The sequence below is a fragment of the Giraffa tippelskirchi genome, chromosome 9, assembly GCF_054371585.1.
Source record: "Giraffa tippelskirchi isolate mGirTip1 chromosome 9, T2T-mGirTip1v1.2.pri, whole genome shotgun sequence".
Taxonomy (NCBI): domain Eukaryota; kingdom Metazoa; phylum Chordata; class Mammalia; order Artiodactyla; family Giraffidae; genus Giraffa; species Giraffa tippelskirchi.
In genome coordinates, this window is record NC_137283.1 from 101,213,085 (window position 1) to 101,236,109 (window position 23,025).

Here is a 23,025-nt window from a genome sequence, read left to right on the forward strand (position 1 = left end):
TGAGAGGGTCTGATATGTTCTTATTGGTGAAGAACTGTTTTGACCATCATCAGGTATCTGAACACTGGGTGTTTCTGGCCCTTGACGGTGTCCCATGCTGTATATGTGTATACAGGTGAAACAGGAATCATGTTACTGCCACCTGTGAGGTCAGAGATTCCTAGGAACTCTCAAGAAGTGAGCAAATGAGACAGAAACATGGTACTACTGATAGCACTGATTACCTGTTTTGTGATTGTTTTTGCTACTTCTCAGCCTTGCCAGACCCCTGATGACTTTGTGGCTGCCACTTCTCCAGGACACATCATGATTGGAGGTTTGTTTGCCATTCATGAAAAAATGCTGTCCTCAGAAGAATACCCAGAAGGCCAGAAATCCAGAAGTGTGCCAGGTGAGCAAAGCCTCAGAGAACACATTTAGATTTCAAACTTGTGAGACTAGGGCATGTAAATGTTTACTTGTATTAACATCTAAATCATTTTAATAAATTTAAGCTCATATACTTTTAAGTTGCATATAGTTAAGTCTTGCTATTCTTCCTTAAAATAAAAATATATTAGTACTATATGTATAATCAGCCTCCAAGTACAGAGACTATGAATGCTTCCCATTAATGTGCTTATTTGGATTTTGCCTAAAAAGAATAACCCAAGAAATTACATGAGAAAACCAATTAGAAGACACAGTAGTAGCCTGTCCACTACATGCACACATAGCACATTTATATTTCTATCACCCACAAATGTGGGTTGTTCCAAACATGAATCTTAATTCTTCAAAATAGACTGCACTTAAAATTTTTCTCTACACTAATGTTTTTGTAAACACTGTACTTATTTCATTCTTGAAATAATCTAATTCTTTCATAATAAATTAACACCCTACTTCAACTCAGAGTGTTCATTCGTGAGCACATTACATTGTGAAAGCTGGACTATACAACAGACATTTGTCATGGTGTATTATAGAAAAGTTAAGCTGAATGGAGGATATTGCAGATAGCTTTCTTTAAGGAAAGCAGACTATTTGAATTCTCATTTCAGTTTGGGGACAAAGTGATTTTGTAGATTTAGGCACATCATTTAAACTCTTTGAGTTCTAGCTTCTGATTTTTCTCTTCTGTAAAACAAGGGCCTGGATAACTTCTAAAGGCAGGCGGCATCAGCTTCTGCCGCTCTGGCAATGTGATTCCAGTGCTTCCTGCTAACTCTCAAATCTTGATTTTTTTATCTTGATATTTTCAGATGTAAATTTAATCTCATCTTTTCATCTCCTTTTTTTTTTTCAAAAAAAGCTTTTTATTTTGTATTGGGGTACAGCCCATTAACAATGTTGTGATAGTTTCATGTGAACAGCAAAGGGACTCAGCCATATATATACATGTATCCACGCTCCTCCAAACTCCTGTCCCCTCCAGGCTGCCACATAACATTGAACAGAGTTCCGTGTGCTATACAGTAGGTCCTTGTTGTTCATCCATTTAAATATAGCAGTGTGTACACGTCCATCCCAAACTCCCTAACCATCCCTTCCTCCATCCTTCCCCCAGCAATTATCCGTTTTTTTAAAATCAAAAGTATTTAGCATGTCCTATATGAATGCTTTCAGGTAAAATGAGTTCCCATGTCACTCTAATATTCCTTCCTGTCATTCTCCCCAGAAATTAGACATTTTGAGCTACTGTCATCTTAATCATCGATTATCAGGTATACCAGTGAACACTGCAAAAAACATTAATGAGGATTTTTCAGAGCACTAAGTTGGCACCCAAAGAATGATTGTAGATTTAAAGCCACAATTATAGGCCAACTAATAAGGATGGAAAATGTTTAAAAAAAAGAGCCTAAAAAAATTTATTCCAAAAAAAGGTCACCGAACATCCTTTGGTCTTATTGTCACTCCTTGAGAGAAACGGTATTCTCTCAACACTGAACAACTATTATTAAATGCCTACATTACCTCGGCCCTATTCTAGGCGTGGGTGATACTGAGGTGAACCAAAGAGATTCAGACTCCCATGGAGCTAACATGTAGGGGACTCCGAAAATATTACACATTTTATTTGCCAGACAACTCATTACTTTAACTTCTCTCTCTCTTCTGTTTCTTTAAGTTAAAAACTTAAAGCTCATTGCCAAACTTCACATTTAGATAGCAGTGACAAACAGCATTATCCAAATATTATTTAATTTATTGTAACTAAATGAATTAAAAGAAACTTGAAAGTATCAAAACCCTGAACAACATCCCCTTTTATTCATTCAAAAAATATTTCTTGAATTCTTACTATATATTAGGCACTGTTTATAACCTTTTGTATAGAGTGGTGGGTGAAGTAAACATAATAGTGTGTCAGTAATCAAACAGTTCAGTGCTCTGGAATAATTACAAGTCCAGAAGTCAACTGGAAAAACCCACTAAATGAGGAAATACCCATGCCTCGGAACTAAAATACTGCACGTTATCTGGGAAAAAGCTACTGGGCTTTTACCCAGAGCCTGTTCTATAAGTACTTCTTAAGACTCTTATTCATCTGTTTTCCAACCACAATAGCTTAGCATCACAAAACTAAAAAGTGGGGGAGTGAATCTATAAGAGCAGATTCTTGAACAGCAATAAAATGCTGACATCTAACTACATAAAGGAACAGATATCAGATACATTTTCATACTGTAGAATACTAAATTGAGTATTCAAAATCATCCTGAATAATCAAGAAAAGGTTAAATCCTGTTACACAGACTCCATTCGAGAAGCTGTGGGTTCCTATATACATTAAAAAACAATTTTTTTTGGCTGTCCCATGAAGCATTGGAAACACTGGACTGCCAGGGTAGTCTCACTATATACTCTTGAGAAAGGTTTCCACCAAAACCTGTTTTTAAATAAATAAACTTTAGATTCTCCAAGAGGTAAGCTTCACTGATTCAGGAATTGTCCATCATAGGCAGAAATTAGGATAAGATTGGATATTATCATGTCTGAAGAAGAGCTGTGTTCTAATTTCAAAAACACTTGTTTCTCAACAGCTTTGAAATATTAACTTTTCTTCAAACTCTGGCCATGATACACAACATTGAGATGATTAATAATTCAACACTATTGTCTGGAGTCAAACTAGGGTATGAAATCTATGACATCCATACAGATGTCACAGTGGCAATGGCAGCTACTCTGAGGTGTCTTTCTAAGTTCAACAGCTCCAGAGAAATCGTGGAGTTTAAGTGTGACTATTCCAGCTACATGCCAAGGGTTAAGGCTGTCATAGGTGCTGGCTACTCAGAAATAACCATGCTGTCTCCTGGATGTTGAGTTTACAGCTCATGCCACAGGTGAGTTTTGTTCTACCACAATCGGTTGGGTGTGATCATATTCTTCATCCTGAAAGGATCAGGGTAATCTAGGAAATTAGTTTGGGAGATACTTCTACTTTAACTTTTCTTTCTCTTCAGAAAAAAATAAAGGATGTGCCCTAATATGGATAGTATAGTGATCAAAGCACTAAGGAGTAGTCACCCCTCAAACTTTCAGGTCTAGTTTCTGAACAGTTTTTAGCAAGATTTAGATAAGACAGATGCCTCTAAGTAACTCAACTGTCTTGCTTCTAAAGTTGTATCAGTTAGATGCCATGAAGAAAACTGAAAAGGAAGTGAGAGGTAAAGGGGCCCAGAAGTCAAGGAATAGTCTCAAGGAAATGATGTTTAGCCTGAAACTTGAATGAGAAGAGACAGCCAAGAGAAGATGGGGAGAAGTGGAAAGTATCTTAGGCTGAGAAAACAGTAAGTGCAAAGATGAAATGTCCAAAGAAAAACAAAAGGTCAACAGATCAGTCTGAGCAGAAAGGTACAGAGTAAGAGATGCATTCACAGAAATGTGTAGGGGCCAGGCCATGTAGCATCCTGTAAGCTATGGTGTGCTTGGTATTTCATTCTGAGTATTAGGGAAGGGCTTTGAGCAGAGACTGTGGAATTACTGAGCTTCCTATAATGTAAGCCCTTACCAGGATGTAAGCAACATGGTCTCTGAAAGACCAAAGCATGTGTTTGAGAGCCCTGCACTAAGTTCCTGTACATTACTCAAACTAGTACCCCTGACTTTAATTTTGAACTAACCAACCTTCCTATCACATCACTCTATAACTCAGTAGATCACTGTTTTCTAAGCTCAAGGAAGATTAGAAGCCAAAAGTTAGACAATGCTTATGGTCAGATTATCAAGAAGTGACCATCTGATAGAACTGAACAGATAAAAATATATATGAATAATATAATTAACATGCATAAGAATTCAAATTATATAACTTTCTGGAGCCAGACTAAATAAGTGTATATATCCCTATAAGACTCTGAGCGTTCCATTATATTGTAGCCTAGTAAAGTTAATAATGAAAAGTTTAAATTAAAAAAATAAAAAAGAACTATTCCCTCAAATATCTCAGAGATAGGCTTTGGCCCCAAATTTCTAGGCTATGTATAAAACTAGTTAGGTGACAAGTAAGAAAAGTAGAATATTTTTAACAATGGTTGTTTAATGTAAAAATGTGATTTCCATGATAGCACAATAGTAGAGGGGACTCTCCATGGTAACACAGATTTTACAGAAGCCCAGGTAGCAGAGTGAAGGTGAGCATAGCAATGTCTCCTGAGGCAATTAAGGTTTAGTGAATGAATGTCCACTGTGTGCTAATATCCATTTAAATCATTTACATTTTCTCCTTCAGTCTTCACAAGAATCCTGTCATTTCATAGGGAAAGAAATGTTAACTAACTTTGTCAAATTTATTGCAGTCAGGATTCTAACAATTTGTTTGACTTTAAAGTGTATTATCTTTCCTTGCATACCAGTAGCTGAGATAAATAGTAAAAAAGAAAAGAAAAACAATTCTTGGCATGCTGCAATGGCAGCTGTGGAAGGTAATCACTCTCCCTAGAATAAAACCAACAAAGCTGTAAATTAGGCAAAACTTTGCACACAGTAGGGAGATTTTCCAAAATGCTACTGCTCATTTGAGTGGATTAGGAATCAGAAAACTATATAGCCTGTGGATCAAATGTGGCTCTCAAGGTCCTGAGTTCTCAGGCTAACAACGATTTTTACATTTTTTGAAAGGTTTTTACAAAAAAATACAAACATAGTATATGACAGAGACACATGTGACCAACAAAGCTTAAAATATTTTACATTTGTCCTTTACAGAAAAAAGTTTGCTGACCCCTGGACAGATGATTCTTTGTCTGGATGATTTATCTAGAATAAAAGTCATCAAAGTTGCCATTTATACCAATTTTGAACAAACAAGGAGTCCCAAAATTCATGGTGTTTATTTGACTGGTTGCATTTTCCCATATTTATAAGTATTTAAATAATGTCCACTGGTATCCCTGAGCTGAGATATAAGATAGATATAAATAAATATAGGCATGTAGACACAGTTATAATATAGAGCCTGAACACTTGCTTACACTGTACACAGACAAAACAAGTGAGATGCAATGACTCAACAATCATCAGGTCCTAACTATCATGATTTAAGCTATTTATAAAGTAGTTCGTTGAAGGGGAAGGATAGAAAGGATCAAAGAATTTAGAAAACTTTATGGAAACTCACAGAAATGAAAGAGAAGAACATCTACTATGAATAGCCACCTGCAGCTCATCAACACCATAACTAAAATATTCTGTCCATTTCCAGGTGAGTTATGAATCTACTGCAGAAACCCTAAGGGACAAAATTTGGTTTCCTTCATTTTTACGGACAGTGCCAAGTGACTTCTACTAAACTAAAGCAATGGCCCACCTGATTCAGAAATCTGGATAGAATTGGATTGGCATCCTAACCACAGATGATGACTGTGGACTCTCAACACTTCTGCAGTTCAGACAGCAGCAAATAATGGGTGCATAGCCTTCAGAGAAGCTCTCCCAGCCTTTCTCTCAGATAATACCATCGAAGTCAGGATCAATCAGACACTTGAGAGAATCATAGCAGAAGCTGGGATTAATGTCACTGTGGTATTTCTGAGTCAATTCCATGCTTTCAATCTCTTCAGCAAAGCCATTGAAAGGAATATAAATAAGACCTGGATTGATAGCTATAGCTGGTCAGCATCCACCAAAGATTGCTACCACTCCTGATGTTGAAAGGATTGGCAAAGTTGTGGGGTTTACCTTTAGAAGAGGGAATGTATCCTCTTTCCATTCCTTTCTTCAAAATCTGTGTTTCCCAGTGATAACAACAAACCCTTAAATGAATATGCCATGCTCTTGTCTGCTTGTGCACATGCTAAAGACAGTGATCTGAGTTGATGCATCTCCAACTATTCTCAGGGCACTTTGGCCTCTAAGGACACAGAAAGGAACATCTTCCTGAGAACTGACTTCCTGTGGGATTACACTGAACCGGGACTTGTTCACAGTATTCAGCTAGCAGTGCTGGCTCTTAGTTATGCCATTCAGGATCTGTGCCAAGCTTGAGACTGTCAGAACCCCAATGCCTTTCAACCATGGGAGGTAGTAACTCACACATACAAGAAAATTCCCTTACCATCATTTCTTTCTTTCCTTTAATTTGCAATATTGCCATAAACTGCTCTAAATTTTATTCCTTTTATAAGTAGATACTGTCAGTGTTGAATAACCTTCATTTCTATTATTAGTTCTTTGTTCTTAAGCAAAACAGAGTTATTTTACCTTCACCTTCTATTCTTTTCCACCAAAGTTGTATTCTCTTATTTCCCAAGAAGATTCTGTGGATAGCGTTATTTCCCTTTAGCTTGTGGATTTATATCTGATCTTGCAGTTTTTCAAAATTTCGTACGAATTATCTCTTTTGATGCTCTTAACAACACAAGACCAGGCATGTTTAATGATCCCTTTTATTATTGCTAAATATTGTGGGTAAGGAAACTAAAGCCAAAAGTACTAGACTCGAGTCTGGGTCTCCTGACTCCATACCCTTTGGGTGATTACAGCCCAGTGCCTCCAGTTAGGACTCTTTCTTAGGGCAGGCTTTCTAGGACTTCAGTCTTCTTCAAAAGAATGCTATTAGGTCAGTCATAACAAGTCCTATGTTATCTCAGGTTTAAATGAACCACTAATTGTGTAAAAGAAGTCTTTCTCTTTATTCTCCTTGATTAGTTTGTAGAAACTCTAATTAGAGTGGACCTTTTTAGTGAAGATTATCCACTGTGTCTTTAAAATGTCCATAAGCAAGGCATTTAAAAGCAAACTGCTGCTTCATATGGTAAATTTAACTCATTAAAAACAAATTTATCAGTATTCAAACTTGTCTGTCTTAAGGCAGAATCATGTTCCAAAAATTTATTTCTTTTGAATTTGTTAGGGAAAAAAGGTAAAAGGGAATAAGATCCAGTTTTTTATGATCACATAAGTGATCTGAACAGGACTGAATCAGTTCAGGGCTGTTTCTACTTGTATCATTTTTACTTTAAACACCCACAACCACAAGCTCCGAGATTTGAGGTGATCAGCTTACATTTGGGTGAATCATGTGATGGTCAGAGGGTGTTTTAAGTTGCTCATATTAAAACTAGTTTTCACTTTGTAAATGCAAGGCAAAATTTAAAAAAAAACAACTAATGAAGAGGTAAGACTAGAGATTAGGGTTTTTATTTTTAATTAAAAGTCTCTTTAAAATATACATCACTATACACACACACATACACACATGCATATTTATGTGTTTAGTGATTTTAAGGTGGCTGTTTGAAAGCCTACTCTTTGTAGTATAAAACTTTAATGATGAATTTGTTTAAAAAAAAACCCTATATGTTAAGTGGACCAACATAATAAAACCTACTAGATGAAATTTTAAGAATGAGAGGTGAGAGCTAGTAATGGAGAGAAAGCAGACAATCAGAGACAGATGTGATAAAGCGGAGGAGCTATAAAGAGACTGGTAAGAAAAGAGACGTACAAATAGCAATAGCTACTTATCCTCTGGGAAAGTATTTTAAATCAGGAATAAGTCTCAAACATTCTGAAGAAAGATCTTGAGAAAGTATAATTGAAACAGCTCTTCTAAAATGTTTTATTTAAACACTGGGAGCCTGGGGTCATTCTTTATTCACCCCCTGGGACATGGTAATCCAGAAACAGACAGAAACAGCCTGGAAATGAGGAGTAGAGGAGTGTCTTGTTCCTTTGATCACCAGTGAGCCAGGTCCCTGCCAGACCCAATAGGACAAATACAGTAATGCAAACGATTGTCTTTTTAGGAAGAAATCTCCATATAGATATTAAATTGAAAAGATCAGAAATATTTAGGGTCACTAATTAAGGATATATTCCTCAAAATTATTTTGTCCCCTGGCAAAATTCACTAATAATTAAATAATACTTTCTGAGTGATTTTAGACTCAAATAACTTCAAAGGAGATAGTTTTCTCCGGTATTCGAGGATAATCCTTACTTTGGCTCCACATTTGGTGATATTTGTGAGTAGAATTCAGGGAGAGTGCAATCATATTTGTTTTACCGCAACAGATTTTTTTATGTTCCTCAGATGTGTGTGATGACTATTACCTCCTTGTCCCAAATAGTGATTATGGTTTCCTTGTTTGTTTTCCTTTACTCTGGATCAGGTACAAGGTAGTGAGTGATGTATGTGGGACAAGAGAATGTATAAGAGTCAAACTACTATTCACACAATTATTTGGCAAATATTTATTCGATGTCTCAGTGTTCCGGCCATGGTGTTGAATTTTGAAAATATTATGGGCAACGAGATAATTCTCTCTCTGAAGGAGTCATATGTCTAGAGGAGTAAACAGTCAAAGAATTAAGGAGCTGATTAGAGTGCAGAATAATGCATTCCAATGTTTCATATAAATACAAGATGGCAGAGAATATTCTCCAAAGATCATGACATCCCTGGTGAGTATGATAGATGAGTGGGTGCTAGGCAGGACAGAAACACTTCAGCAAAGTCACAGAGAGAGAAAGCATGGCATCTTCAGGGATCAGAAAGTAGCACCACAGAATTGGAGTCTTTTGTGGAAATTACAGAGTGGAGGGTTAGTGAAGCATCCATCATTAGGGCTTGACAATCAGAGCATCTCAAACTCTGATGGAGTGTTAATTACCTGGTAATCTCATTATCATGTTGATGCTAATTCCGTAGTTCCAGTGAGGGGGACCTGAAAGTCTGCGCTTCTAACAACCTCTCAGATGATTCTGATTATTGCTGGTACAAAGACCACCTTTTCAATGAAAAGCCTTCAAGCTATGTTTAAAGGTTTGGACTTGAGAGAGCAAAGGGGAGCCAATTAGAGCTATTTTTAGACAGAAGAGTGATGTGACCTACCATAGTAGAAATGGTATTTCAGCTGCAATGTGCACTGATTATGTGAACACATGACTAGACAGAGAAAGTTTGTTAATCCAGGCATACAATAAGTATGTCTTTATACTTCAGGTATAAGTACTACAGGTACTAAGAATGTGACAATGAGGATGGAGTGGTATACACTTAAGAGAAACGATGACGAGTTTTTGGAGATAGATTGGATGTAAAGAAGGACAGAGAAAAGTAAAGATGCTGCAAATGATTCTAAATTTTGGCAACTGGTACCATTTATTGAGTTACAAATGCAGAGAAAAGTGAAGGTCTGGTAGAGAAAAGAAATATTAAGCATTCCATTTTGGACATGCCAAATTTGAACTTATGAGACATTCAAGTATAATGATCTGGAAATCAGAGGAGATATTGGGACTAGAAGAGAAAGACTGTGAAGTGATGAGGACAATAATAACTAATAATTTTTAAGGCTTATTAAACTAAGCATTGGGGCTTCCCTCATAGCTCAGTTGGTAAAGAATCCGCCTGCAATGCAGGAGACCTGGGTTCGATCCCTGGGTTGGGAAGATCCCCTGGAGAAGGGAAACGCTACCCACTCCAGTATTTTGGCTTGGAGAATTCCACAGACTGTCCATGGGGTCGCAGAGTCAGACATGACTGAGCGACTTTCACTTCATTTCACAAACTAAGCATTAACATACCTCATCTCTAATCTTTAACTATTATGGTAGATCCACAGATTCATGTTCACTACACTTCATCCTAAAGAACTGGCAAGAGGAGGTGTTACTGGTGACTGAGACTTGCAGCAGTTTAGAGATGGGGGGACCTCTATTGTAAGGATCTGGGGCCCATGAACACCCATAGAGTTAGCAGTGAAACTCTCCCAGTCTTAGTCATGTGCTTTTGCTACACCATGGAAAACTTTACAAAAGTAAAAGACATAGGTTGCGTACCAGATAGAGATGCAAGGGTGCTTCCTCTGCGAGTCTCTGTTTGACTCACATAGATATCTCTCTTCACAAGCACAGCTCACTTACAGAGCTGCAGTGGACAGCAGAGCAGCTGAGGACATGGAAAACAACATCAACCACAGCAGCTTAATGGGAGTGGCCTCCTGACCTTGTGTTCTCAAAAATAGGTCATTACCATACTGAGGTGAATTATATAATCATGGAAATGCAAATCCTACTCTCTAAATATTTTTGGGTCAACTAATCAGGAGGGTCAGAGTCTTGATGAAAAACAAATAAATAATGGATGGAAGAAGTCTTTAACAGCTTAATAACCATAGCATTAGTGTTCAGCATTTAATCCAGAGCAAACGTTCAAAAGAATATTTAACAAGTAATGAATGCACTGTTTTGTTTGCTTCCATCCTCTTTCCTGCAAGAACAAATGTGGAATTGTGCTATTTTATTTACGTCATACAATGTTATCATTATTTATGGAACATGTATGTGTCAGAAATTTACCCTGTAAAACCTAATTAAATACAGGAAAAAAGCTGGTGGAAATTATAGTTCAAACAAGAGAATGGAAGAGGATTTGCTCCCTAAAAAACTAAGATACTAGGGCTTGCATGTGTATATTGCTTAAGGAAGGAACAGAAGAAAAATCAATACACAGGTAGCGCCGGGAACACTGAAAGCTGGGATTTATTTGCCTAATTTTGTTCCCTCCATATTTTTTTTATTCTAGGCAACTGCTGGAATAAGATTTTTTTGTTTAATTCCACCATGTTAGATATGATATTCTGCTTCTTTAAAGTAATACTAATTAAATTTGAATTAATTAAAAGAACTAGAAGTCTGTGAAGACATACAATAAAATCAATACACATGCTTAAAGATTTTGCTAAAGTTATATTTGGTCATTGACCTGACTATTGTAGCTAATATATTCACTTAAAATACAGCTTGATTTTCTTACATTGTATTTGCCAAAGGGGGAAAAAAACTGAAGGAAGGAAACATTCATAAAAGATTAACTTAAAAAAAAACAGAGAAAGAATAACTCTATTCGAGTAGAATAACTTCTGTCTTGTTCCATAGATTTTGCACCCAACAAAAACCACAGAAGCATCACAGGTACAGATGTGATGGTGTTTGCTTAGCCATGATTATATATCACATTAACGGTGGAGCCAGAACTCAAATGTTCTCCTCCTTCTCAGTCTAGTATTCTCTCCTGCACCACAAGTTCAATATGCCTGCCTCATTTGTCAGTAAAACATTTTCTGTTCTAGCTGTACTGCATACAAGTTCTCACTGTAGAAACTGAGTAATAAGAAGAGTAATTTTTCCTTATATTTCTTTCTTCTCAGGTTAAAAAAATCATTTTCTGAACTAAATTGGAAATAGAATTTAGAGTTCTCTTTACTATACCCTGGGGCTTCCCCAGTGGCTCAGTGGTAAAGAATTCACCTGCAATGCAGGAGACATGGGTTTGATCCCTGGGTTGGGAAGATCCTCTGGAGGAGGAAATGGCAACCCACTCCGGAATTCTTGCCTGGGAAATTCCATGGACAGAGGAGCTTGGCGGGCTACAGTCCATAGGGTTGCAAAAGAGTCAGACACAACTCAGCAGCTAAACAATTACTATACCCTCTGTTACTGAAATAGTCTTAAAAACCATTGGCGATAGTAAGATTCCTCACCTCCCACCAAATGAGTATGGACTCAGAGGGAGGTCACTAGCAGTTACTCTGTGCTCAGCTGTGTCCGACACTTCTGTGACCCCATGGACTGTAACCTCCTGACTCTTCTGTCCATGGGATTTCTCAGGCAAGAATGGAGTGGGTTGCCACTTCCTTCTTCAGGGGGTCTTCCTGACCCAGGGACTAAACCCAAGTCTCCTGCTTTGCAGGTGGATTCTTTACCACAAAGACATCTGGGAAGCCCTAGAAGTTACATTAGGTCCACCAGTTAAACTTCTCAGATAGGGATGCACCAAGAACAGGGTGTGTTTGTTACTGAACTCTCTCTGGGTTTGCAGCTCTGTCGTCTCAGCCTTCATTTGGGGGCTGGTAAGCATGACAACTCCTAGCTTGGATCACCTGCTGAGACTTGGGTCAAAGACCCAGGCTGAGTGTGACTGCAGAAGGAAAGGATGAATTTTCCTGCCTCCAAACAGCACCTTGATTATGGCCTTGAGTCAGAAGAAAAAAACACACACACACACACACAGTGAGGAGAATTTAAACTAATATATCATTAGGTGCAACAGAAAGATCCCATAATGAAAGTCAAGATGTGTATCTTCAGAGAAAGTCTTTCACTCCTTGACTGGGGTCCTCCTCTGAGAAAAGAGGAAGATGATCCCTGCTAAGAGTGCTTCACTGAGTTGTTATGGAGTAAAAGGGCATCACAGATTTGAGTATTAGAAAGTAGTATATGAATGGCAGGTGACTTTATTACTTGATAGACTCAAAGCATTTTCATTTATTTGCACAACATCCCTGTTAGCTAATTATAGGTACTTAAAAGCATTAAGCTAATCTTTATTAACCTATTAATAATCTGTTATTAAACTGTTCCTGATGCAAGGCTAAAGTGTTCATATACGTGTGTGTGTGTGTGTGCTCAGTTGCTCAGTCACGTCCAATTCTTTTGCGACACTATGGACTGTAGCCTTCTAGGCTCCTCTGTCCATGGGATTTTCCAGGCAAGAATACTGCAGTGGGTTTCCATCTCTTTTTCCAGGGGAACCACCCAATCCAGGGATTGAACCTGCATCTCTTACGTCTCCTGCACTGGCAGGCAGACTCCTTATGCTGCAGCTACCTAGGAATAATTACATTTAATTCTTACAATAATCCTATTAAGTATAACAGGTTTCATTTATCTCAACTGAGGCCTAGAAAGAAGTTGTAAATGTCAAGATCACACCACTAATAAAATTTGGAACCAGAATTAGAGTGGCATCTGCTGTAGAGGACCCATTCTGAAATTATGCAAAATGGAATACATAAAGGTGCTCAGATTTCAGTTCTGTAAGTAAAAGAATCTACCTCCATAAACATTAACTTGCTTTCTCAAATTCACAGACAAGATGTCAGAAATTCTCAACAATTCTCAAATTGTTGCCTAGTAGTTAAGAACAAAGCTAATGGAGGTGATGGAATTCCAGTTGAGCTATTTCAAATCCTCAAAGATGATGCTGTGAAAGTGCTGCAGTCAATATCCCAGCAAATTTGGAAAACTCAGCAGGGGCCACAGGACTGGAAAAGTCAGTTTTCATTCCAATCCCAAAGAAAGGCAATGCCAAAGAATGCTCAAACTGCCGCACAACTGCACTCATCTCACACGCTAGTAATGTAATGCTCAAAATTCTCCAAGCCAGGCTTCAGCAATACATGAACCATGAACTTCCAGATGTTGAAGCTGGTTTTAGAAAAGGCAGAGGAACCAGAGATCAAATTGCCAACATCCACTGGATCATCGAAAAAGCAAGAGAGTTCCAGAAAAACATCTATTTCTGCTTTATTGACTATGCCAAAGCCTTTGACTGTGTGGATCACTATAAACTGTGGAAAATTCTGAAAGAGATGGGCATACCAGACCACCTGACCTGCCTCTTGAAAAATCTGTATGCAGGTCAGGAAGCAACAGTTGGAACTGGACATGGAACAACAGACTGGTTCCAAATAGGAAAAGGAGTATGTCACGGCTATATATTGTCACCCTGCTTATTTAACTTCTATGCAGAGTGCATCATGAGAAATGCTGGGCTAGAAGAAGCACAAGCTGGAATCAAGATTGCTGGGAGAAATATCAATAACCACAGATATGCAGATGACACCACCCTTGTGGCAGAAAGTGAAGAGGAACTAAAAAGCCTCTTGATGAAAGTGAAAGAGGAGAGTGAAAAAGTTGGCTTAAGCTCAACATTCAGAAAACTAAGATCATGGCATCTGGTCCCATCACTTCATGGGAAATAGATGGGGAAACAGTGTCAGACTTTATTTTTCTGGGCTCCAAAATCACTGCAGATGCTGATATTGCAGCCATGAATTCAAAGATGCTTACTCCTTGGAAGAGAAGTTATGACCAACCTAGATACCATATTAAAAAGCAGAGACACTACTTTGCCAACAAAGGTTTGTCTAGTCAAGGCTATGGTTTTTCCAGGGGTCATGTATGGATGTGAGAGTTGGACTATAAAGAAAGCTGAGCGCCAAAGAATTGATGCTTTTGAACTGTGGTGTTGGAGAAGACTCTTGAGAGTCCCTTGGACTGCAAGGAGATTGAACCAGTCCATCCTAAAGGAGATCAGTCCTGGGTGTTCATTGGAAGGACTGATGTTGAAGCTGAAACTCCAATAATTTGGCCACCTCATGCGAAGAGTTGACTCATTGAAAAAGACCCTAATGCTGGGAAGGATTAGGGGCAGGAGGAGAAGGGGATGACAGAGGATGAGATGGCTGGATGGCATCACCGACTCGACGGACATGGGTTTGGGTAGACTCCGGGAGTAGGTGATGGACAGGGAGGCCTGGGGTGCTGTGATTCATGGGGTCACAAAGAGTCAGACACGACTGAGTGACTGAGCTGAACTGAGTTAAGAACCACTAGTTCTCAAGTAGTTCTCACACTCATTGATCCAGAATGTCCTTTTTTCTAATTTTTAAGTGATATTCCTTGTAAGGCAGTGTTATAATTGGGGTAATCGATACACTTAAAATATTTCTATCAGTCTTTATTTTTGTTTTTATTTTTCATAGTTACTTGCTGTGCTGAAAAATGTCACATTCATGGATGGAGGGAGTTCATTTCATTTTGATGCCCATGGAGCTATGAGTACTGGATACAACATTGTGCTCTGGAGAGAGATCAATGGCCACATGACTATCACAAGATGGCACAATATGACCAGAAGAATGACGTCTTCATTCTCACTGATCAAGAAACAGAAAATGAGCTCAGGAATCTTAAGGTAATTTTGTATTGGCTGTATTGTAGCATTCAAATCGTTTGATACTTCTACTGCAAACGTCCTTGACCCCACCAGAACCTTCAGTGGTCCTACTGCCTGTTCAGTGTTCCCAATTTCCCTCCTTAAATTCCATGGTCAACTTGTATATTACTGCCTTGTACACACCCTCAGTTTCCTTGCACATCTCTCTATTCATCATTCATTGGACCAAAGTATAATCCTGATTATACTAAACTTTGTCTAACCGATACAGCTGATCTGGCAAAAACAAACAAACAAACAAAAAAAAAACCCACCTACTTTGCTACCTGTTCTCACTTAAAATTCATGATCTCTAACCTCCATTGGGTTCTAAGTGCTATGGGGAAATCAGACTATTATCCTAGCCCATTGGTTTGTCCACCATCCTAGATGGTTATCTTTCTTTCTTTTCTGTCCTTTGACTCCAACACATCTTTCCCATCTTCACTTTCAGTGGACCCTGCTTCCTATTTGACTGACAAAACTGAGACAATCAAAAGGGACTGACTGCCTCCACCACATCTGTGCTGTGTCTCTGCTTTCCATCTGGCACTGTGCATGGACTGTCCATGCTCCAAGCCAAGGTCAGCTCCTCCACTTAACCTCTGAATCCCAGCGCCTTTTACTTGCTCAAAGATGTTTCTCTGGCAATTCTCCACTCTCTTTTTACCCTCAACTATTTTCTCTTTTATGTTATCTAAATGGTGATACAAGTAAGCTGTTCTTCCTTCCATCTTAAGAAAAAAAAATCCAAAGAACTCTATTGATCCCCTACTTCCCCCTTCGTATACTGCCCATTCCTGTTTCCCTTTATGCCAAAATTCCTTGAAAAAGTTGAATATGTTCACTGGCCTCAATTTCTCTCCTCCCATAATTCTTTTAAATTATTTTCAGCTCATCAAAATTGTTTCTCTCTGGTTAATAAATACAAACATCATCTTACTTCACTTACTGGCTAATTATTCTCCCCTCCATGAAATGCTTTCTTTATTTGCTTCCATGACAGCACACTTCCTGGGTTTTCTTTCTCTGTCTCTGGCCACAACTTCTCAGTCTCCTTTGCCCTTTCCTTACCATTCCTACTCCCTCTTAATATTGCTGGACCCAGAACTGCTCCTTTCTTTTTTTTTAATTTTGGCTACACCCTGTGACATGTGGGATCTTAGTTCCCAGACCAGGGATCAGACCTGTGGCCTATAAACTGAAAGTGTAGAGTCTTAACCACTGGACCACCAGGGAAGTCCCCTGCTCTTCTTTTCTGTCTGCACTTTCCCTTAGTGGTCTCATCCAGGCACTTAAACAATCTCATTATATAGAAGGCAGATGACTCCCACATTTTTATCTTCTGAATTTCAACTCAAGTAAATACACAGCTGTCTATCTGACATCTCTACCTGGGTGTCTAATAGTTTTTCATCTTAACTGATTATCTCCAAGACTGAGCTCCAAAACCTACCTCCATCCCAATAAATGGTAACTCATTTCTCCTAGCTGCTTATGGAAAATTCTGGTGAGATCCTTGCCACTTCTCTTTCTGTCACACTTCATTGCCATTCTAGGTTACAGTTTCAAAATGGGTCCACAGTCTGACACTTTTGTCCTCTACTCCATTGCTATCACCCTGTTCCAAGCTCCAATCACCTCTCACCCAGACTCATTTTCATACTGCTATCTTTTATGTGGGGAGAGAGAAAAAACTGTACAGCTGGGAAGAAAGATTTCACTTTTATCCCTGTAATGATGTTCAGCTTTATCTCATAGTTAAATCCTTTTGTGTCTTCTGAGTAGCCTTTAGGAGTGTGGATACTCTGGACGAAGTTTTCCCTGGAGAATCCATAGGGCAGATATCCTGCCTGCAGAAAACCCAGATCAGACATAGCTATAGTGAGGATAAGAAAGCCAGCATCTGTGAACCTGGAGCTACTAACCTTGGCTACTTTTCTCTCTCACTCAGATCATTTTCATGTCCCAAAGAAAGGACTCGTTAGCTAAGGGCTTCATTTTCCAGGCTAGGAATAGTTAAGACACTCTAGAGAAAGTCTCATTTCCTCGTTCAGCTTTGGCTTCCCAAGAGTAAGAGTGAGACAAAAAAAATTTTATCTCACAAGATGTGCCATGAGAAAGGGATTAGGAATGGAAAAAAAAAAAAACAACAAACAAACAGCTGAAATGCAAAGAGTTACTAGCCATATTGAAAAGAGATGGTTCCATAAAAGTAGAATGGTATGTGTGACTCACATCATGACATGCAGAATTAAAACTGAAATTTGCAGGATGATTTAAATATTAACTATTATTTAGATATCAAGGGTTATCTTTTTAACTAATACTTTAATGGTTTTAAATTCTAATTTTTCCATTATTTTGTTTTTTAAGATTAGACTGGGCATGCTCCTAGGATGCCATGATTGGAAGGAAAGTTTTGACCAACCTAGATAGCATATTAAAAAGCAGAGACATTACTTTGCCAGAAAAGGTCCATCTAGTCAAGGCTATGGTTTTTCCAGTGGTCATGTATGGATGTGAGAGTTGGACGGTGAAGAAAGCTGAGCGCCAAAGAATTGATGCTTTTGAACTGTGGTGTTGGAGAAGACTCTTGAGAGTCCCTTGGACTGCAAGGAGATTGAACCAGTCCATCCTAAAGGAGATCAGTCCTGGGTGTTCATTGGAAGGACTGATGTTGAAGCTGAAACTCCAATACTTTGGCCACCTGATGTGAAGAGCTGACTCATTGGAAAAGACTGGGAAATCTGATGCTGGGAAAGATTGAAGGTGGGAGGAGAAGGGGACGACAGGATGAGATGGTTGGATGGCATCACCGACTCGATGGACATGGGTTTGTGTGGACTTAGGGAGTTAGTGATGGACAGGAGGCCTGATGTGCTGCGGTTCATGGGATCGCAAAGAGTCGGACACGACTGAGCGGCTGAACTGAACTGAAAGTATATTAAAGTCCAGTGATTCTTATATAGTTGAACTCTTTATATAGCACAAAATTGAAAATTTCCAAAACATCGTTTCCTCCATTAGTTCCACCACTACACATTTTTATGTCTGCTAGGAACGTTTTGAAAATTAATTTCCTTATTTGCTTATAAAAGTTATTAATGTGACAGTAACTGTATTCTTCCTGAGCAGTTTCACTATCTGAAATACTTCCTATTTTTTAAAGTTGTTGAAATTCCTCCAGATGACAAAATAATTCTTTTACACTATGAAGAAAAAAAACCAAAATACTATTTTGTAAATAAATCTTTAAATTAAGTCAGAGATATTATAGTTAGGACAATCTTTTTAAAAACTCATTTGGAATTTCTTTTTACTTTGCAGAAAATTCAGTCTAAATTCTCCAAGGGATGCAGTCCTGGGCAAATGAAGAAAACCACAAAAAGTCAACATACTTGCTGCTATGAATGTGTGACCTGTCCTGAAAATCACTATAGTAATCAGAAAGGTAATTAATTACACTCACTACAACATGCATAGTGATACACCTGAACCATTTCTCTTTAAGCTGATTTTTTAACATGAATTATATTTGGTTTATTTTTTTCATTTCAAAAAATAAAAAGTGTTTTATCTTCTGCAGCAGATGAACACTCAATACCTAACAGATGTAAAAGTAACTTCACTTCCAAGGGAAGATGTTGTTCCTCTGCTGGACTTCCTCTCCCAGCACCTCTTAAAATAATTCGAGTTCTCTGTCAATTTTTGTCTATGTATCCCACAGAGACGTGTCTGATTTGTAACTGAGGCATGATAACTATAGATAAATAAATGCTGAAGTAACTAAACTGAGCATGATGAAAACCCAGAGATGTGCATACCCTGGAGATCTCATTATTCCTACTAAGAGGCACTAGTTCAATCAGCTTGTTCAAGATTACAGGACCCATAAGGGATAGAGAAAGGGCTTGAAATATGTCTGGTACCAAATCTCTTATTCTTGACAGTCCCTGAACTGCCACCTATCATAGCAAGTTCATAAGAGGGTATCATCTATCTTGGGTATATTAATTTTCTAAAGACTCATAGCCCAGATGAATTTTTCTCTTTATTTTTTTCTCTTCCACTCTTCCTGTTCCCTCACTGTCACCCTTTCTTTCTCACCTTCCTGGGTCATGTGCATGCTTTATTTTAATAAGTAACCAATGTGACAATTATCTATATCCATTTTCCAGTCAGAACTCTCATTGAGGAGTCTCATTTGTAGCACTGGGGACAATCACCTGGTTTAAATATTTGCAATGTAACCAAATCTGCTCTGTCTTTTAGATACGGATCATTGCCTTTTATGCAACAACGAAACTCACCAGGCCCCTGTAGGAGCACAGTGTGCTTTGAAAAGGAAGTGGAGTACCTCCACTGCAATGACTCCTTGGCTATTTTGTTCCTGGCCCTCTCTCTGCTGGGAATCCTGTTTGTTCTGGCCATTGGCATAATATTTACAAGAAACCTGAACACACCCATTGTGAAATCATCTGGGGAATTGATGGTCTGCTATGTAATCCTCTTCTGTCATTTCCTCAACTTTGCCGGCACAGGCTTTTTCATTAGAGAACCACAAAGCTTCATGTGTAAAACCAAGCAGGCACTATTTGGCATGAGCTTTACTCCCTGCATCGCCTGCATTCTGATGAAGTCCCTGAAAATTCTGCTGGCCTTCAGCTTTGATCCCTAGCTGCAGAACTTCCTGAAGTGCTTCTATAAACCCATCCCCATCATCTTCACTTGTACAGGCATCCAGGTTGTCATTTGCACCCTCTGGCTCATCTTTGCAGCCCTTGCTGTGGGACAGAATGTCTTCTTGCCCAGAGTCATCATCTTGGAATGTGAGGAGAGGTCCATTCTTGCATTTGGCTCGATGCTGGGCTATACTACCATCCTGGCCTTCATGTGCTTCATTTGTGCCTTCAAAGGCAGGAAATTACCTGAGAATTACAATGAGGCCAAATTCATAACATTTGGCATGCTCATTTACTTCATAGCTTGGATCACCTTAATCCCCACCTACGCTACCACGTTTGGCAAATATTTGCCCGCTGTGGAGATCATTGTTATTTTAATATCTAACTATGGGATCCCATGTTGCATGTTCTTCCCCAAATGCTATGTTATTCCTTGTAAGCAAGAGACTAACACAAAATCTGTCTTTCTCAAGGTGATTTACAGTTACTCTTCCCACAGTGCAGGCAGCCTTGCCATGAGCCATGTTTCCTTGGACTCCACAGCAACGTCACAACAACCAACCCCAGCTCTGCTGATGAGTCTGCAGTCCAGCAGAAAAGCAGAGATCTTCAGGTACAAGGCTTTGCACACAAATACAGAGAAAATGCTACATGTGGATCTAAAGCTTTGCCTCGAAAAAGAATCTCAAGTATATGAATAAGTCCTTAAGACTTGGTACATTTCAGAATCAAATGTTTCCTAGGGTCTTTGAATTTAAGATGTGCATTTACTTCCTGAACAGATATCCACTATGTTTCTTCACCACTACTACCTGCATCAAATTTCCCCCTGTTCAACCACCTGTGTAACAAAGAAAATAGAGCCCTCAACCTGAAACTCCTTTCATTCCTTAACCACCTCCATCAGCCTCCATCTTTACCTCCTTCCTTTTAGGCACAGAGTCAAAGGTATCTTTTCTATCGAAATCAACCTGTAATGCATCATCCTTATTCCATTTTCTATAACCTCTGCTCAAACCTCTTTGTATGGGTACTCCTCTCTTGACCATCTTTACCTTCTAGCCTTGTCTGCTGAACAGGCAGTTGAGCAATTAAGGTCAGTTAAACAAGAAGCTGAGCAGTTAACCTGTTCAGGTGATATGCTAAATACAAAGGTACAAAAAGGATTGAGGCATCATTTCTGACTTTAAAGAGCTCAAAATCCTGGGGAAAACTGTCACAAAATCATTGTTCAGTCACTCAGTCGTGCCTGACTCTTTGTAACCCCATGGACTGCACCATGCCAGGCTTCCCTGTCCTTCACCATCTCCTGGAGCTTGCTCAAACTCATGTCCATTGAGTCGGTGATGCCATCCAACCATCTTGTCCTCTGTCAACCCCTTTTCCTCCTGCCTTCAATCTTTCCCAGCATCAGGGTCTTTTCTAATGAATAGGCTCTTGGGATCAAGAGGTCAAAGTATTGGAGCTTCAGCTTCAGCATCAGTCCTTCCAATGAATATTCGAGTTCAATTCCTTTAGGATTGACTGGTTTAATCTCCTTGCATCCAAGAGTCTTTTTGAAAGCATCAATCAATTCAGAGCAGTTGTGACTGATGGTTGTAATGTGAGTAGGGCACTATAATCGTATAGTGAAGTAGCACTTAGCCACCGGGGGAATAATGGGAGGGTTTTAGAGAAGGTTAAATAAAGAACGTGATAAATAGTTGAAGTCCTGAAAGATGAGTAAGAGTCATGGCTAATCAAAGAAAGTATAGAAAGCTGTTCCAGATAAAGGGGGAAAACAGCAGCAGAAAATGTATCAAGAGTATGTACCCAGTGCACCAGCCCCGAGCACCCTGTATCATGCATCGAACCTGAACTGGCGATTCGTTTTACATATGATAATTTACATTCTTCAATGGCATCCTCCCATATCATCCCGCCCTCACCCTCTCCCATAGAGTCCAAAATACTGTTCTATATATCTGTGTCTCTTTTGCTGTCAGGGAGGGAGGTGGGAGGGGGGTTTCTGGAAGGGGAACACATGTACACCCATGGTAGATTCATGTCAATGTATGGCAAAACCAATACAATATTGTAAAGTTAAAAAATAGATAAATAAACTAATTTAAAAAACAGACAAACAAACCAACCAAAAAATAGCATTGTTAATAAAATAGGTGATATTAAAAAAAAAAAAAGGAGTATGTACCCAGGGAAAGACAGTCATTTTGTATGACTAGAGAGAAGTTTTCAGTCATAAGTAAAGATGAAATTATAGATGAATCTAACAGACCAGAGTTCTTTTATGAAAACCTTAGGTCTTTATCTTGTGGGTAAAAGGCGACCATCAAAGAAAGATAACAGGTTCAAAGTCCTGTTCTAGCAATTTGAATGTACTTCATGCCACTGAATGGTGTACTTAAAATTGTCAAAATGGTAAATTTATGTTGGTGGTTTAGTCACTAAGTCGTGTCTGACTCTTTGTCCCCATGGACTGTAGCCTGCCAGGCTCCTCCATCCTTGGAATTCTCCAGGCAGAATTACTAGAGTGGGTTGCCATTTCCTTCTCCAGGGGATCTTCCCAGCCCAGAGCTCGAACCTGGGTCTCCTGGATTGCAAGCAGATTCCTTACTTATTGAGCCTCCAGGGAAGCTCAAATTTATGTTATATATATTTTATTACAATAGGAAAAAAGTATGCAAAGAAGAGTCCTGTTTAAGGCAGATCACTCTGACACAGGGTGATGGATGGAGTCTAATTAACAGAGGATTAAGATCAATGCCAGGGAACAGAAAGAAGGATGTGGGGTGTGTGTGTGTGTGTATGTATTCAAGCTACATAGAAGGTGGGAATTTATTTTGGAGTAGTTGTTGAAGGTTAAGGTAATAGGCTCTAGCTTGGTTCATTGAAGGGTGGCACAGAATACAGGAGAAAGGCTAGTTTAAAATAAACGAAGAATATTGGACTTGCCTGGAGTCTAATATTGGAGGTGCCTGGAGTCATCTCAAAATGTAACAGGCATTTACATGGATACAAGACTCTGAGCTCAGGAAATAGGTCAGGCTGGTGATAAGGATT

The 23,025-nt window shown here is 38.8% G+C and overlaps 2 protein-coding genes across 5 annotated transcripts in view; one reads left to right on the forward strand and one right to left on the reverse strand.

Moving 5' to 3' along the window:
* Window positions 1-23,025, reverse strand: part of RFX6 (regulatory factor X6) — a 120,624-nt gene that overhangs the window by 95,712 nt on the left and 1,887 nt on the right. The gene's annotated exons all lie outside the window — the stretch shown is intronic.
* Window positions 199-20,662, forward strand: GPRC6A (G protein-coupled receptor class C group 6 member A). Its single transcript, XM_081529571.1, is given in 12 exon segments — window positions 199-355; window positions 358-391; window positions 3,030-3,292; window positions 3,295-3,332; window positions 5,693-5,855; window positions 5,858-6,003; window positions 15,045-15,171; window positions 15,174-15,256; window positions 18,608-18,731; window positions 19,553-19,597; window positions 19,600-20,502; window positions 20,505-20,662. Coding segments are annotated over 12 exon segments (2,241 nt in total).